Source organism: Carlito syrichta, unplaced genomic scaffold (genome assembly GCF_000164805.1).
Source record: "Carlito syrichta isolate Samal-C Ts95f unplaced genomic scaffold, Tarsius_syrichta-2.0.1 Scaffold313872, whole genome shotgun sequence".
Lineage (NCBI taxonomy): Eukaryota > Metazoa > Chordata > Mammalia > Primates > Tarsiidae > Carlito > Carlito syrichta.
In genome coordinates this window covers 583,129-598,187 of record NW_007257968.1, presented here as the reverse complement: position 1 = coordinate 598,187, position 15,059 = coordinate 583,129, and the positions used below count along the sequence as shown (strand labels likewise).

Sequence of the window (15,059 nt, the reverse complement as noted above, 5' to 3'; positions counted from 1 at the left end):
AAAAAAAAAAATGGCCCCTTACAATTGGCAATATTTGATTAAGGTCTATAGAGTACCCAATTGTGTCAGTGTTCAACTCCTGATTTGGATCATTGTACTGTGGTTAATTAACAGTATCTTAGTCCATCCTGGCTGCTATAACAAAATGACAGAGACCAGGTGCCTCCTAAACTACCCAGATTATTTTTTATTTTTATTTTTATTTGAGTTGGAGTCTCACTCTGTTGCCCAGACTGGAGTGCAGTAGTCGCTCCCGGCCATTGCAGCCTCGACCTGCTGGGCTCCGGGGACCCTTCCGCCTCAGCCTTCCGAGTAGCCGGAATTACAGGCGCATGCTACCACGCCCGCTAATTTTTTGATTTATTGTAGAGATGAGGTCTCGCCTGCCCAGGCGGGTCTCGAACCCGCGGGCTCAGGCAATCCACTCACCTCAGCCTCCCAAAGGCGCGGGATTACAGGCTGAGCCACCGAGCCCGGCTACCCACCCAGATTATTTCTCACTGTTCTGGAGGCATAGAAGTCCAAAGTCAAGGCAACTGCAGCGTTAGTATCTAGTGAAAGCCACATTCTCATAGCTGGCGCCTTCTTGCTAGCTCTTCACATGGTGGAAGGTACAAGGCAGCTCTCTGGGTCCTATGTTATAAGGGCATGAATCCCATGAATCACCTCACCCAAACCCCACCTCCTAATGCCATCTCTTTGGGGGTTAGAATTTTTTTCTCTCTAAACTACACTGCCTCAACTCCTTCTCATCTTTAATTCCAAGGTCACAAATACTTACACCACATTTTACCCCCTTTTGCCTTTCCATCCATCCCACCCACATGGCAAACCCTAACCCTAGAGGAAGCCAGCCATATTTCCTTGTTGGAGATATGCCTGGGCTGCTGGGTTGTGCTAGAGAAGTCACAGGTGTGTGTAGTGGGTGCCCCAGTCTCAAGGGGGTCTTCAACACTGCTAGATCATCTCCCCCAGTAAGTTTCTTCTTCCTTTCTTCATGAGATCATTTCAAACTTTTCTTTTTTCTTTCTTCTTTTTGAGTCGGAGTCTCACTCTGTCACCCAGGCTGGAGTGTAATGGCATGCTCACAGCCACCCCAGCGTTGAACTGCTGGGCTCTGGCGATCCTTCCACCTCAGCCTTCCAAGTAGCTGGAACTACAGGTGCGCACTACCACACCTGGCTAATTTTTATTTATTTATTGTAGAGAAGGGGTCTCACCAAGTTGCCTGGGCTGGTCTTGAACCCGCGGACTCAGATAATCCACTCACCTTGGCCTCCCAAAGTGCTGGGATTACAGGCTGAGCCATGGCGCCTGGCATTTCAAACTTTTCTATCGCCTCCTTTACTCTTAGTATATTACTTCAACTTATACTTGACCAAAAAGACAAAAATAGGTGCCTGCAGATGGAAACTTGTTTTAACTCCCCACCATCAAATCTATAAACCTACTGTCCTCAGCACCTGAGTTCCAACTTCCTCCATCTTCCCAGTGAGGTGCTTATAATAACTTACCCTTCTCTGACCTAGATCTTTTTGGTTTGTTTTTGTTTTTGAGCTGTCTCACTCTGTCACCCAGGCTGGAGTGTAGTGGCACGATCACAGTTCACTGTAGCCTCAACCTCCTGGGCTTTGGCAATCCTTCCACTTCAGGCTCCTGAATAGCTGAGATTACAGGAGCACACCACTATGCCCAGCTAATTTTTTATGTGTGTGGAGGCGAGGTCTTGCTATGTTGCCCAGGCTGGTCTTGAACTCTTGGACTCAGGTGATCCTCCCACCTTAACCTCTCAAAGTGCCAAGATTGCATGTGTGAGCCAAAGCACCTGACCTCCATTGTTTTTTAACCTCTAACTCCTACCCTTTCATAAGTTTTTTAACCTCTAACTCCTACCCTTTCATAAACACTTCTTGAGTTGGAGTCTCACTCTGTCGCTCAGACTGAAGTGTAGTGGCCGCTTCCGGCCACTGCAGCCTGACTTGCTGGGCTCCGGCGATCCTTCCGCCTCAGCCTTCCAAGTAGCCAGAATTACAGGCATGTGCTACCACGCCCGGCTGATTTTTTGATTTATTGTAGAGATGAGGTCTCGCTGCCCAGACGGGTCTCGAACCCGCGGGCTCAGGCAATCCACTCACCTCAGCCTCCCAAAGGCACGGGATTATAGGCTGAGCCACCGAGCCCGGCCATAAACACTTCTTTTCCTTTGCTAGTAGGGAGTTGAAGCTAAGTTCTCATCCAAGGATTCCTTTTTTTTTTTTCCCCGTGAAGTAGAAGTAGAGCTCATCCGCTGAGAATAAAGGAGAGGATGGAAAAGTCACTTCCAGCCCTCAAAACTCAACAACCTCCTTGACCCATGCTTCCTTTCTCATTGCTACCCTCCTCTCATCTGCTGTCAGCCAGATTTCTCAAAGAAGCGACCTAATCTTTCTTTATTTCCATATCTCCTTTTCATCTCTTTGCTTTTCTTACCTCTGTTAATTCACCAAAACTACTGTGACCAAGATCATGGCAGTCTTTTCATTCTTAAATCCAGTGGACATGTTTAATCCCATCTCACCTCTACAGCACTTGGCACTCCCTTCCGTGAACCAGACTCTCCTGGTTTCCTCGTCTATGTTCCCTGCTAGATTGTGAGCAGTGAGGGCAGGGCGTGTGTCTTTTAAAACATGTCTCCTCAGTACCATGGCACAGGGCCTGGTTCTTTTACTTTTTTTTTTTTTTTTTGAGTCAGAGTCTCCCTCTGTTACCCAGGCTGGAGAGCTGTGGCATGCTCACTGCCACCGCAGCCTCGACCTGCTCATGTGATCCTTCTGCCTCAGCCTTCCAAGTGGCTGGAACTATGGGTATGCACCACACACCCAGCTAATTTTTTTGATTTATTGTAGAGATGAGATCTCACCAAATTGCTGAAACTGGTTTCAAATCCCTGAGCTCAGACAATCCTCTCACCTCCACCTTCCATAGTGCTAGGATTACAGGCATGGGCCACCACACCTGGCAGGCCTGGTTCGTAGTAGTGAGAGGACAATAATAGGTTAAGAGCATGCTATTGAGAGACCCAAGAAACCAAGAAACTTAGAAAGCCATACTTGCTATAAAAGTAGTGTTTAGTTCACTATATTTTATATATCCCTACCTCATGTTTACTATATATTTTGTGTATTCCTACCTCATGTTTATTGTACTTTATGAAATCTTAGTACTTTAAATCCTACCTCAGACCCCGTAGAATTAGGCATATGTCGGGTGCTGGGTAGTGACTGATTGTGTAGGTATATAAAATGTCTTAAGTAGTGTTTGTATTTAGAACTCTTGGGCTAAGCATTGTTAGTCCCAATTGCCATGCTGACTTCTGCTTTTACAACGGGATGTAAATGTTAAAGCAATAAGTCCCTTTCAGACATTCCTTTGCTATCGCAGTAGCAGTAGACTCTGAGGTGCTAGCTGCTCTCTAGGTGGACTTTAAGTTGATTTAAACCACCGGCTTCCATGCCAGTGTTAATTTACACGCAGTGGCTATGTAAACCTGAAGGGATCAAAGACTTTTACAAAAACCGCCTTGCTATAAGACATTTGTGATATTTTATAAATTCCCAGAACTAGTACTAAAACCGCCTTGCTATAAGACATTTGTGATATTTTATAAATTCCCAGAACTAGTACTATATATTCACTGTATGTGTTTGCAGCATTCATATTTAAAACTTTGTTAAGTTTGGCTTTTGTTGTCCCGTAATGACCATATTATGTTATGTAAATGTTAAGCAAACAAGCTTTCCTAAGCATTCCTCGGGGGCGGATCAGCAACCTTAAATGACTAATGTAACCCTTTGCCTGCCTGCTCAGGTTACTTTATACGCAGTGACTGTATGGACCTAACTTATCTGACATTCCACTCTGCCCGTTAAGTGGGTTTCTGTCAATCACGGGCAGTCAGGTTACAGCCCACGAAAGGCACCTACCAATATACCCATTAGGAGAAATTACCCAATCATGTAAAATCAAGTTTAAAGTTCTTTCCCCTCCCTCTGTAATTGTGCATAAAAACTGCTTGCCATTTTGGATCAGGGCTCTTGTCCCTGAAGCCACGGGCTTCATACGTGAGCCCAGACTCGAGCCTCGTGTGTTTGCATCGGAGCTGGCTCTTTGTGGTCTCTCTTTCTCTCTTTTTCTCTCGGATTAGAGTTCTTGGGTTTAACAGTACAGTAGGTGCTCAACAAATATTATTTTTTAAATTAAAATAGTTGAATTGTGGAATATAGCATCTAGGGCCTAAATGATCTGGCCATGGCCTTCAGTTTTGCACTGATTCCCTACCCAAACCCTTTGCTCCAGTCATGCTCGCTAGTTGCAGTTCTCCTGACAAGCAAAAATTTCACTTTCCCATATCTGTTTAATGTGCTGCTTCCTGTCTGGGAGTCCTTTTCAGGGACACCTACCATAATCCTTCACCTTGTCTCCCTGGCAAATCTCTTGCTCTTTTAAGTCTCACCTTGAAAATCACTTTCTCTGGGAAACCCTTTTTAATGCCCCCCAGTAGACCTGTCTCTTCTCCCCATGAATTCCTACTAGACTTTTTTCCCCCATAGATCACTGCTATCATGGTGTTTCCCAAGCATGTTCAGAGAAATAATAGTTCCAAGGCTGTTCACAAGCATTATGAGATGAAAGGGTTGCACTGGCTCATATATTTGCAAAATACTGAGTTAAACCAGTTTGCATAAGATTTCTTTGCACAGGACTTCTCAGAGCCTTTATGTTTTTTATATTCATTGATAACTTCCAAGAAGAAAATATAGTTTGTAACATTTCTCAAGGTTGACTAACCAAATGACAGCCTATCATTGATTTATAATTAGTTTGTGCTATGTATTCTAAACTGTCAGCTTTTAAGGCAGAGGTAGTCTTCTATTCATCTATGGATTCCCAGTGCCTAACACATAGTAGCTACTCAGGAAATTTGCTTGAAAGATGTGAGGAAAGAAAAAGTAAGAGAGAGGGAGAAAGAATGGTGAAATAGAGAAAGGAGGCTTCTTTTTTTGTTTCTTTTTTTTTTTTTTTTTTTCGGTCAGGGTCTCACTCAGTCACCCAGGATGGAATGCAGTAGAACAATCATAGCTCACTGCAGCCTTGACCTCCTAGGCTCAAATGATCCATCCACTTCAGCCTCCTAAGTAGCCAGGACTGGTGTGCACCTGCTAATTTTTAAAAATTTTTTGTGGAGATGAGGTTTCACTATGTTTGCCAGGTTGGTCTTTAACTCCTGGGCTCAAGCAATCACCTCACTTTGGTCCTGGGATTACAGGTGTGAGCCCCCACGCCTAGTTTTTGATTTTTACATTAAACATCCCTAATACCCACTACTTAGCTTCCAACATAAATATTTTACTCTACTTACATCACCAAATATCTGTTCACCTATTCATCCTTCTAATCAACCATGGATCCTTCTTATTGATCTGCTTTTCACTTTCTTTTGACATGTGTGTGTTTGCAACCTCATTTCCCCTCATATTATGAAACCATCTTAATTCTAAAATCCTCTTTGAACAAGCATCCTGATAGATTTTATTGTTCACTTCCTCCTTGTTTCATTCCCTGGCACCTCCCATTTTCCAGGGCTGCAGGGCAGGCCCTTCTTTGTGGAAAGCGTGCCTCCTGGAGGGATTGGAGATTTTTAGCACAGAAGCTGCCAGTCCTGGGGGTCAGAGACTTCACTTACTTGTTCTCATTGCCACTGTACAATTTTTTTAAAAAGTGCAGAATGTCCCTGGACCTGGGTTTTCCCACTCCTCAAAAGAGGAGTTGAGGCCTAGGGCATACATAAGGTCCTCCATAGTCCAGGAGAATCATTAATGGCTAAAGAAGGGATTGCAATGACTAAATTCTTGCCCGTGGGGCTGTTCCCAGGGAGGGTGAGATGATATCACCTTTCCCAGGAGCCAGGAGGAAGATGTGACTGTGTGTCTTTCTTCTGGAGGAGGGGCTGCCTTGTGTGTTGAGTGATTTGTCCTCTACTCCTAAGCAGCTGAGTGGCTTTGGGTAGGTCCCTCACCTCTATGACACTCAGTACTCTATTTTGTGAAAAAGGAATTATACCCTTTATCTCATACTTGGAAGGGTTGGATGAGATAAAGCTGGTAGGCCACCTGCCATAGTACAGAATGGGGGCACAGCAAATGCGAGTCCCCTCCCACTCTGCCTTCAGCTGGACAGAGAGCAGCAGGCCAGGGAGCCCACAGTTGTCTGCCAATGTGGCCAGCCCAGGTGTCTGGACCAATGAGGGCAGCGTCTTCTCTCTCACAGTGGCACTATTGTTCCAGCCAGGGAAGCTGGATGTGAGCATGACTCTTGGGAAGGGGGAAGGGAAGATTAGAGGCAGTAGAAGGACTGTGAGCAGAAGATAATGCTGTGGAAAGCTCTGCTCCCAAAAAGGGTATTGTGGCCTGCCAGCATCCTGAAAAGCTCTGTGCAGCTTACTCCTGTCAGGGCTGGGTCATTAACTCCAAAGTGTTCTTGGTGCACAAGAATGTACCTCTGTGGCAGAGTCCATCGCCCAGCACTGATGGAGCCTCTTCGGGGGCCTCCGTGGTTCCTTCTCATGGGGCAGCCTGGGCACTCATTCCCATTATGTCCTATAAACCTCACACTCTGAAAAAAAACATCATTCCATCTGTATTTGTTTGCTAACAAAGTACCACAGACTGGGTAGTTTGAACAACAGAAATTCATTTTCTCACATTTCTGGAAGCTGGAAGTCTGCGAAGAAGGTGTGTCAGCAAAGCCAGTTTCCTCTGAAATCTCTCTCCTTGGCTTATAGGTAGTCATCTTCTTGATCTTCTTTTTTTTTTTTTCTTTTTTTCTGAGTTGGAGTCTCACTCTATCGCCCAGGCTGGAGTGCAGTGGCACACTCACAGCCACCACAGCCTTGACCTGCTGGGCTTAGGCAATTCTTCTGCCTCAGCCTTCCAAGTAGCTGGAATTACAGGTGCATGCCACCACACCCAGCTAATTTTCTTTTTTTTTTTTTTTTTTTGAGTCAGAGTCTTACTGTTGCCCAGGCTGGAGTGCAATAGCATGTTCATGGTCACCTCAGCCTCAACCTACTGAACTCAGGTGATCCTTCTGCTTCAGCCTTTCAAGTAGTTGGAACCAGAGGCGCATGCCACCACGCCTGGCTAATTTTTTGATTTGTCATGGAAACGAGGTCTCTCCAAGTTATTCAGGCTGGTCTTGAACACCTGGGTTCAGGCAATCCTCTCGCCTCTGCCTCCCAAAGTGCTGGGATTACAGATGTGAGTCATCATGCCCTGCTAATTTTTTTATTTATTGTAGAGATGAGGTCTTGCCAAGTTGTCCAGGCTGGTCTTGAACACCTGGACTCAGGCAATCCTCTCGCCTCCGCCTCCCAAAGTGCTAGGATTACAGGTGTGAGCTGCCCAGTCAAATTTCCTCTTCTTATAAAAATATCAGCCATATTGGATTAGGGTCACCCTAATGACCTCATTTTAATGCAATTATGTCTCTAAAGACACAATCTCCAGATACAGTCAATTCTGAGACCCTGGGAGTTAAGTCTTCCACATATAAATGGGGAGGTAGGGGGGCTGGACAGACACAGTTTGGCCCATGGCATCATCTTATAAGTGAAACAACTGAATACTAAGAGAGTCAAAATCTTGTAGTGGGCAGGGCCAGACCTGGAATCAGGGCAGGAAACCCTCCCTCTCTGCCTCTTCCCACAACCTGGCCAAAGAGGAAGACAATGGTGGGCAAGGGCAATCCTAGCTCTGATTCCTCATCAATCCTCCAAGCTGGTAGAAGTGAGAGGTCAGGCAAGCCACTGTGCTGGACATAGCCAAGAACAGGAGAGGGGCAGAAACTCCCTAAGGCAGTGCTTTCCAAACTTTTATGTGCACAGGAAAAACCCGGGAACCTTGCTGAAATTCAGTAACTGTATTTATTTATTTATATTTATTTATTTTTTCGAGATGGGGTCATGTTATGCTGCTCAGGCTGGAATCCAGTGCCTATTCACAGTGTGTTATAGGACACTACAGCCTCGAACTCCTGGGCTCAAGAGATCCTCTTGCCTTAGCCTCCTCAGTACAGTAGCAGGGTCTCCAAGGCTGTCCCTCTACTCCTGGCTACAATTAAGTAATTAAATTAAAACAGGTCATTAGGGAGGGCCTTAATCCAATCCAGTTTCTGATGTAGCCTGTCTGGGGAAGAGCCTAAGACTTGGCTTTTTTTTTAAGAAGTCTCACTCTGTCCTGGAGTGCTCACATGCTCACAGCCACTGCAGCCTCAACCTGCTGGTCTCAGGTGATCCTTCTGCCTCAGCTTACAAGTAGCTGGAACCACAGGTACATGTCACAGGCCCAGCTAATTTTTCATTTATTGTAGACATGAGGTTTTGCCAAGTTGCCCAGGCTGGTCTTGAACTCCTGGACTCTGGCAATCCTCTCACCTCCACCTCCCAAAATGCTGGGATTACAGGTGTGAGCCACCGCACCTGGCTTAGGTTTGACATTTTTACATACCTGCAGATAATGCTGATACTGCTGGTGTATGGGTCAACTTTAAATAGTAACAAGGTTTAGACTAGCACTGTCCATGAGAAATATCATGTGAGCACATGTCATTTGACATTTTCTAATACCATATCAGAAAAGGTAACAAGAAACAGGTGAAATTAACACTAATATATTTTTAACTCAATATATCTCAAACATGATCATTTCAGAACATTAAGCCATATAAAAATCATTAAAGAGATATTTTACATTAGTTTATTTGTACTAAGTCTTCAAAATCCAGTAAGTATTTTGTATTTATAGCACATCTCACTTTAGGCTTTAAATCCATAACAGAAATACTTCACAAACTTTATAGTTGGAAAAAAATAGAATCAGATACCAAAGTTGTTCTAAATCAACTTAAAAGTTTTCCAAAAGCTGAATCCAGTATCAGTTTTTAAATTTAAGTGTATTAAAATTAGATAAAATTTCCAGATACGGTAGCTCACACTTGTAACCCCAGCATTTTGGGAGGCTGAGGTGGGCAGATTACTTGAGCCCAGGAGTTCGAGATCAGCCTGGGCAACATAACGAAACCTTGTCTCTACAAAAACATAAAAAAATTAGTCGGGCATGGTGGCACACGCCTGTAGTGCCAGCTACTCAGGATGCTAAGGTGGAAGAATCACCTGAGCCCAGGAGGTCAAGGCTGCCGTGAGCCATGATCAACGTGATCATGACACTGCACTCCAGCCTGGGCAACAGTGAGATCCTGACTCTAAAAATAAAAAAATTAGATAATATTAAAAATTTAGTTATCAGGTTACAGGACCCCATTTCAATACTGGAAAGCTATATGAGTCTAGTGGCTACTATACAGGACAGCATAGGACTAAAATTCCAGGGCGAAGAATGATAGAAATGAGGGATTCCCTAGCTCCAGAGAGGACTTGGGATGAAAACAACCCAAGAGCCAGATAGCAGCCAGAGCAGGAGCCCAGGTAAAGGGCTACTGGAAGCAAAGAGCTCAAGGTGACCCAAGGGTACCCCAAGATCTAAAAACCAGGGTACACAGGGGCTGGAAGGGGATAAGATGATGTGAAGAGACCCCAAACCTGCCAAAGTAGGAATGGGTGGAAAAGCAAGGAGTATGTTTGGGAAAATTAAAAAGCACTTGTGGGGCTGGATTCTTGACAATGACCTGTGTACAAGAGCTGGACCCTGTCCCATGTCAGATCAAGGATGCGTCTTTAAACAAGAAGAGCTGTCCAGTTATTGGAAACAGGGAGCGTCCTGCCCTTGGAATCCCAGATACAGAATGCTCTAAAAGAATCACCGGCTCTTCACTCCCATGGAATACCAAAGCAGAGACCGGGAAGCTACTGGTTGAGGGGCTGCCGAGGGGTTTCTTCCTGTACAGAGGGTTGGATAATATGAGTTCCCTTCAGCGAGGTGCCTATTGAATCTGTATTTGGAGTAACTGGCATTTATAGAGCACTTGAGAAGTGTCAGGCAGCTAACCACCCGCACTAAGCACTCACCGCCATTTCATCCTCGTTAAAGTCATGAGCCTGGTTCACTATTATTCCCACTTCTCAGAGAAGGAAACTAAGTCACTGAGTGATGAAGTTATTTCTCACAGATAGAAGGTGCCGGAGCTAGGATTTTAAAGTGGGCAATCTGGTTTGGAGCATGCTCCTACTACTGCCCCACACTCCCTAAAAGGCAGTTCGACCTGGTTTGTCCTCTCTCTGTCTGGCCTTAATCAGGTACATATCCCAACTGGCCCCATTCACTGTGGAGGTGAAACTACGATGCCAGGCCCTGCAGGCTGGGGGAGAGAATGGGCAGCAGGGCTGGATTCACCAGAACTGCCATTGCACCTGGAGTCACACTTACAATTTCCCTTCACCTCTTGTTACCCTGGGAAGTACTCTCTCAAACCCCGCTGGGATCTTGAGGAAAAGAGGGCAGGAAAGAGGGAATGGGACTGGCCTAGATCCCAGCCAGAGCCCAGCTTCCACATGGCTGAGCAGGAACTCCAGAGCAGGAGTACACAAAGGAGGGCTTTGATGCATCTCCAGCCAGGCCCAGGCCTCTCCCCTCTCCCCTCTCCCCTTCTCCACCTCCTCCCCCTGCTTCCCCTGCCCCACTCTGGGCCTCCTGTGAGCCCGATTTAACGGAAACTGTGGGCGGTGAGAAGTTCCTTGTGACACACTAATCCCAACCTGCTGACTGGGCCACGCCTCCAGCAGAGGCAACCTCTAGAACTCCAGGACGTTCAGGTACCAGGTGGCCTCAAGGAGGAGCTGCTGACCTGGCAGGTAAGTCAATTCCAGCAGCCTTCCTGGGCCAGGGAGTCCAAGACTGGGGTAAGGAGTCAGAGGGGTAGAGAGACCACGTCCTAGGCTGCCTTCAAAACTGAAACCAACCAGCCATTCTCCAGGAGGAGCCAGACCAATCTGATGGTAAATTTAGCAAATAAAAATATAGGACACCAGTTAAATGTCAATTTCAGATGAACAAATGCTTTTTTAGTATAAGAGTGTCCCAAATATTGCATGAGATATTCTTATACTAAGAAAGTATTTTTTATTCTTCTGAAATTCATCTTCAACTGGGAGCCCTGTATTTTAACTGACAACCCAAGATGGCAGAGAATAGCATTGACATGGTGTGAGGGCTAGGCACTTTTTCATTGTATATGACTTATAAATCAGTATTTTTAAAAAATGAAAATTAGCAGCTTGGGCATGTTTAGAAAAAAGTGGCTGCACAGAATCTAACCCCGTATTTCTAAGATCTAGGGTCTTGTTCTGATGGTCTACTTAATTGGCTGGGGGGGGTCTAATTACCATGTCTTGTCTGAGCTCCTTGGAGCTGTTCTATCAACCTCTCCATTCCTGTTCTAGCAAAACCCAGTGAAAGCTCAGGAGCATCTCAGTCTGTGCCTCTATGCCCACATATCTGGATGTCTACCAGTGAGAGAGATGGCTTAGATTCAGTTCTTATGGGTAGATTACAGCTCCCAGACCTTCCCTGTCCTTGCTGGGGCTGTGAAGTGGAAGGGGCAGGAGGTGGAAGACCCTCAGATGTTCTCTGGGCTCCTCCAAGTTCCTCTGTGCAAGTCAGAGTAATGATCAGTATGTTGCTAAGACAGGGAAGGGGAACTACATTCTAGGGCAAGACAGCATGCCAAGCATATTGCAGAAATTATATAGTCTTCCTGACAATCTTTTTGGCAGGTACTGTGATTTTCAATTTGTGGATGAGGAAATTGAGGCCCAGAAATGTTAAGTAACTTGCTGGGGCCACACAGATGGTAAAGGACAAAGGCTAACTCAAGCCCAGGTGTCTCTGACCTTTAGGTTTCTATGACACCAGCTCTCCTAGAGAATTTGCCTGCAGATGTCTCAGTTGTAGATGTCAAAACAGACTTGGTCTCAGGCAGACATAGGTTCAAGTCCTAGCTCTGCCTCTTACTAACTGTGACTACGTTACCGAACTGACCAGTGGAAACTGGTCAGAGGCAGGAGCAGGATGGTGGCAGGTCCTGGGATGTTTAGGTAGGAGAGGAGAAAACCTGGAAACAGAAGAGCTGTCTCCAAAAATACCCAATGGGGAAGTGGGTTGTCATGCAGGCCATGGATGACACTTGTTCTGATGGCCAAAACACCACTTCTATGTACATTATTTAATTATACATCATAACCCTTCCATCCCATTTTACAGGGAACCAAGACTCGGGTTAAATCTCAGCCTGCAAGCAGAAGAGACAGAATTCGAACCCAGGTTGGACATCTATCTGCACTGCAGCAGGTGGCCTCTTGGTGCTGACAGGAAGTGGCAACTTGGGTCCGAGTCCTGATCCCTGCCTATTTTGGGGACTGTGCTACCTTGGATAAGTCACCCACACCCTGTTTTCTTTTATGTGAAATGGGAATAATGAGGCTAACCTTGGTTCAGAGATAAGAAATTTGAAAACAGTGAATCACAAAACACAGAACACACATGTAGTATTATGATTATGTAACAGGTCATCGCCCTTCTGGGAAGGAATGCTCTGGGGAAATGACCATCCACTGGGCTGGGAAGTTTCTGAGATACTCCTCTGGGCTGGGGGAAGGATGGCCAGAAGGGAAGAGGGATTATCTCATCCTGCAGTGAACATGTAACAGAAAATAGAAGCTGGCTACAGATTTTTCCCAGCTGGACCAACTTGTCTTGAGGAGTGAAGTATTTGTGTTCATGTCCCTTCTCAAAGCACGGTCTCAAAGAACCATCTTCAGGGGCACCTGGGGGTGCCGTATATAGCAGATCCCTGGACCCGAGCCCAAACCTCCAGAGTGAGAATCACAGGGGGTGGGGTCCAGGCACCTGTATTTCTAACAAATACCAGGTGATTCTGATGCAACTGAAAGTCTGAGATCCACTGTTCTGGAACAATAACAGAATGGCTTCTCTAACCACTGCAGCCCTGACTTCTTTTCCTAGGGAAGGGGTCATCGGGAGAAGCCAGGACAGAAGAAGCACAGCTCTTCTTTTTCCAAGGACTCAGCACCTTCCAGAGCCAACATGTCAGAGGGGGTGAGTATCCTGTACTCCAGGGCTCTCTTTCATCCACCTTCCCTCTTTCCCTCCCTCTCAGCTTCTCTATCATCTGCACTGCCAAGGATTATAGGCACAAACCCCATAACCTCTCTGTGGGTCCTAGCGCCCCAGAAGGGGGAGGCTTAACAATGATCTTGGGCAAAAGCACTAGTTAATGGCCTGAGCAGGCCCATTTCCCTGGCTGGCTCAGGCTGGTGGCGGCTGGGGGCTATTCCTACTTCCTAATTCCTCTCTACCCAGGTGGGCACGTTTCGCATGGTCCCCGAAGAGGAACAGGAGCTCCGGGCCCAGCTGGAGCAGCTCACAACCAAGGACCATGGGCCTGTCTTCGGCCAATGCAGCCAGCTGCCCCGTCACACTTTGCAGAAGGTGAGGTGGCCAAGGGATGGGGAAGGGACAGACTAGGCAGGCAACCTATGATGCGACAGTATCCTCTCTCCTGTGGAAAGGGTTCAGTCCCAGTTCTCTAGGTCATCCTGGATCCTACAGTCTGGCCTGTTCTAGGGGCCATCCTGGAAGTCAGGCCTATGGCAGCTACAGGGCTGGTCAGACACCCTGCAGCCTCTGGATGAGGGATCATCCTAGACTCAGATATGAGAAATATTGATTTGAAAATGACCCTGGGGAACAAGGATCCAACTGCTGCACTCACTGGACAGGCAAGAGGCCTGAGTTCCAGAACCAGACCTACTTCCAACTTTCTGTGGAAAAGTTGCTTTCCCTCTCTGGGTCTTGCCTTCTGCACCTATGAAAGACGGTTGCTGGACCAGCACAGAGTTGACCAGACTGCTCTGAGGAGGCAGGCAGAGCTGTCTTAGGGCTTCTGGGAGGATGGGAAGTGGCTTAGCTGAGGCTGGGCTCCTGGTTTCCTCTCTACTTCCCTGGGCATCTCAAGGCAGAGGTGCAACATCAACTCCTCCCTGCCTTACTCCCCTCCTCTTCCTTCCCCCTTCATGCTGTCCAAGGAGGGAGCTGCCTGAGGCACACAGAGGAGCTCTGACCCAGCAGAGGGGAGGAATGTGAGATGTGGGGCAAGGGGCAGGCAGCCCTCTGCTGGAGAGCTTTGCTCTTGAAAAGATCAGAATCAAGCCTGGGAGGCCGCAGAGTGAAGGGATTAAAAGTGGAGCCTGAGTACAAGTCCCAGCACCACCTCTTCCATCTGAGTGACCTTGGGCAAGACTATCTTCACTTTTAGAAACCTCAGTCTGCTCATCTGAGAGATGGGAGGGTGCAGTGGCTCAAGCCTATAATCCCAGCACTTTGGGAGGCTGAGGCGAGAGGATTGCCTGAGCCAGGTGTTCGAGACTAGGGGCAACTTGGTGGGACCTCGTCTCTACAATATATAAAAAAATTAGCCGGGCATAGTGGCATGTGCCTGTAGTTCCAGCTACTTGGAAAGCTGAGGCAGAAGGACTGTCTGAGCCCAGCAAGTCAACGCTGGGGTGGCTGTGAGTGTGCAACTACACTCCAGCCTGGGCGACAGTGAGACTCTGACTCAAAAAAAAAAAGAATACCAACCATGATGGGTTGTAGCAAAGATTAAAAAACAATGCAGCTGGGCACAGTGGCTCATACCTGTAATCCCAGTGCTTTGGGAAGCCAAGGAGGGTTGCTTGAGGCCTGAAGTTAGAGACCCTGCCTGGGCAACATAGTGAGACCCTTGCTCTACAAAAAAATGTAAAAAATTAGCCAGGTGTGGTGGTGCACACCAATAGCCCCAGCTACTCAGAAGGTTGGGCAGGAGGATCACTGGAGCCCAGAAGTTAGAGGCTGCAGTAAGCTATGACTGTGCTACTGCGCCCCAGCCTGGTGACAGAGCAAGACTTTGTCTCTAAGCCGGGCTCGGTGGCTCAGCCTGTAATCCCGCGCCTTTGGGAGGCTGAGGTGAGTGGATTGCCTGAGCCCGCAGGTTCGAGACCCACCTGGGCG

The 15,059-nt window shown here is 46.8% G+C and overlaps 1 protein-coding gene across 1 annotated transcript in view; it reads left to right on the top strand.

Moving 5' to 3' along the window:
• The first annotated feature begins 10,596 nt into the window (after positions 1 to 10,596).
• The window catches only part of RLBP1 (retinaldehyde binding protein 1), a 13,964-nt gene continuing 9,501 nt past the window's right edge, over positions 10,597 to 15,059 (top strand). Inside the window, exons 1-4 of the mRNA XM_008070616.2 lie at positions 10,597 to 10,843; positions 12,252 to 12,374; positions 12,995 to 13,106; positions 13,371 to 13,499. Coding sequence (XP_008068807.1) covers positions 13,095 to 13,106; positions 13,371 to 13,499 — 141 coding nt within the window. The 5' untranslated portion in view covers positions 10,597 to 10,843; positions 12,252 to 12,374; positions 12,995 to 13,094. The remainder of the gene's footprint in view (positions 10,844 to 12,251; positions 12,375 to 12,994; positions 13,107 to 13,370; positions 13,500 to 15,059) is intronic.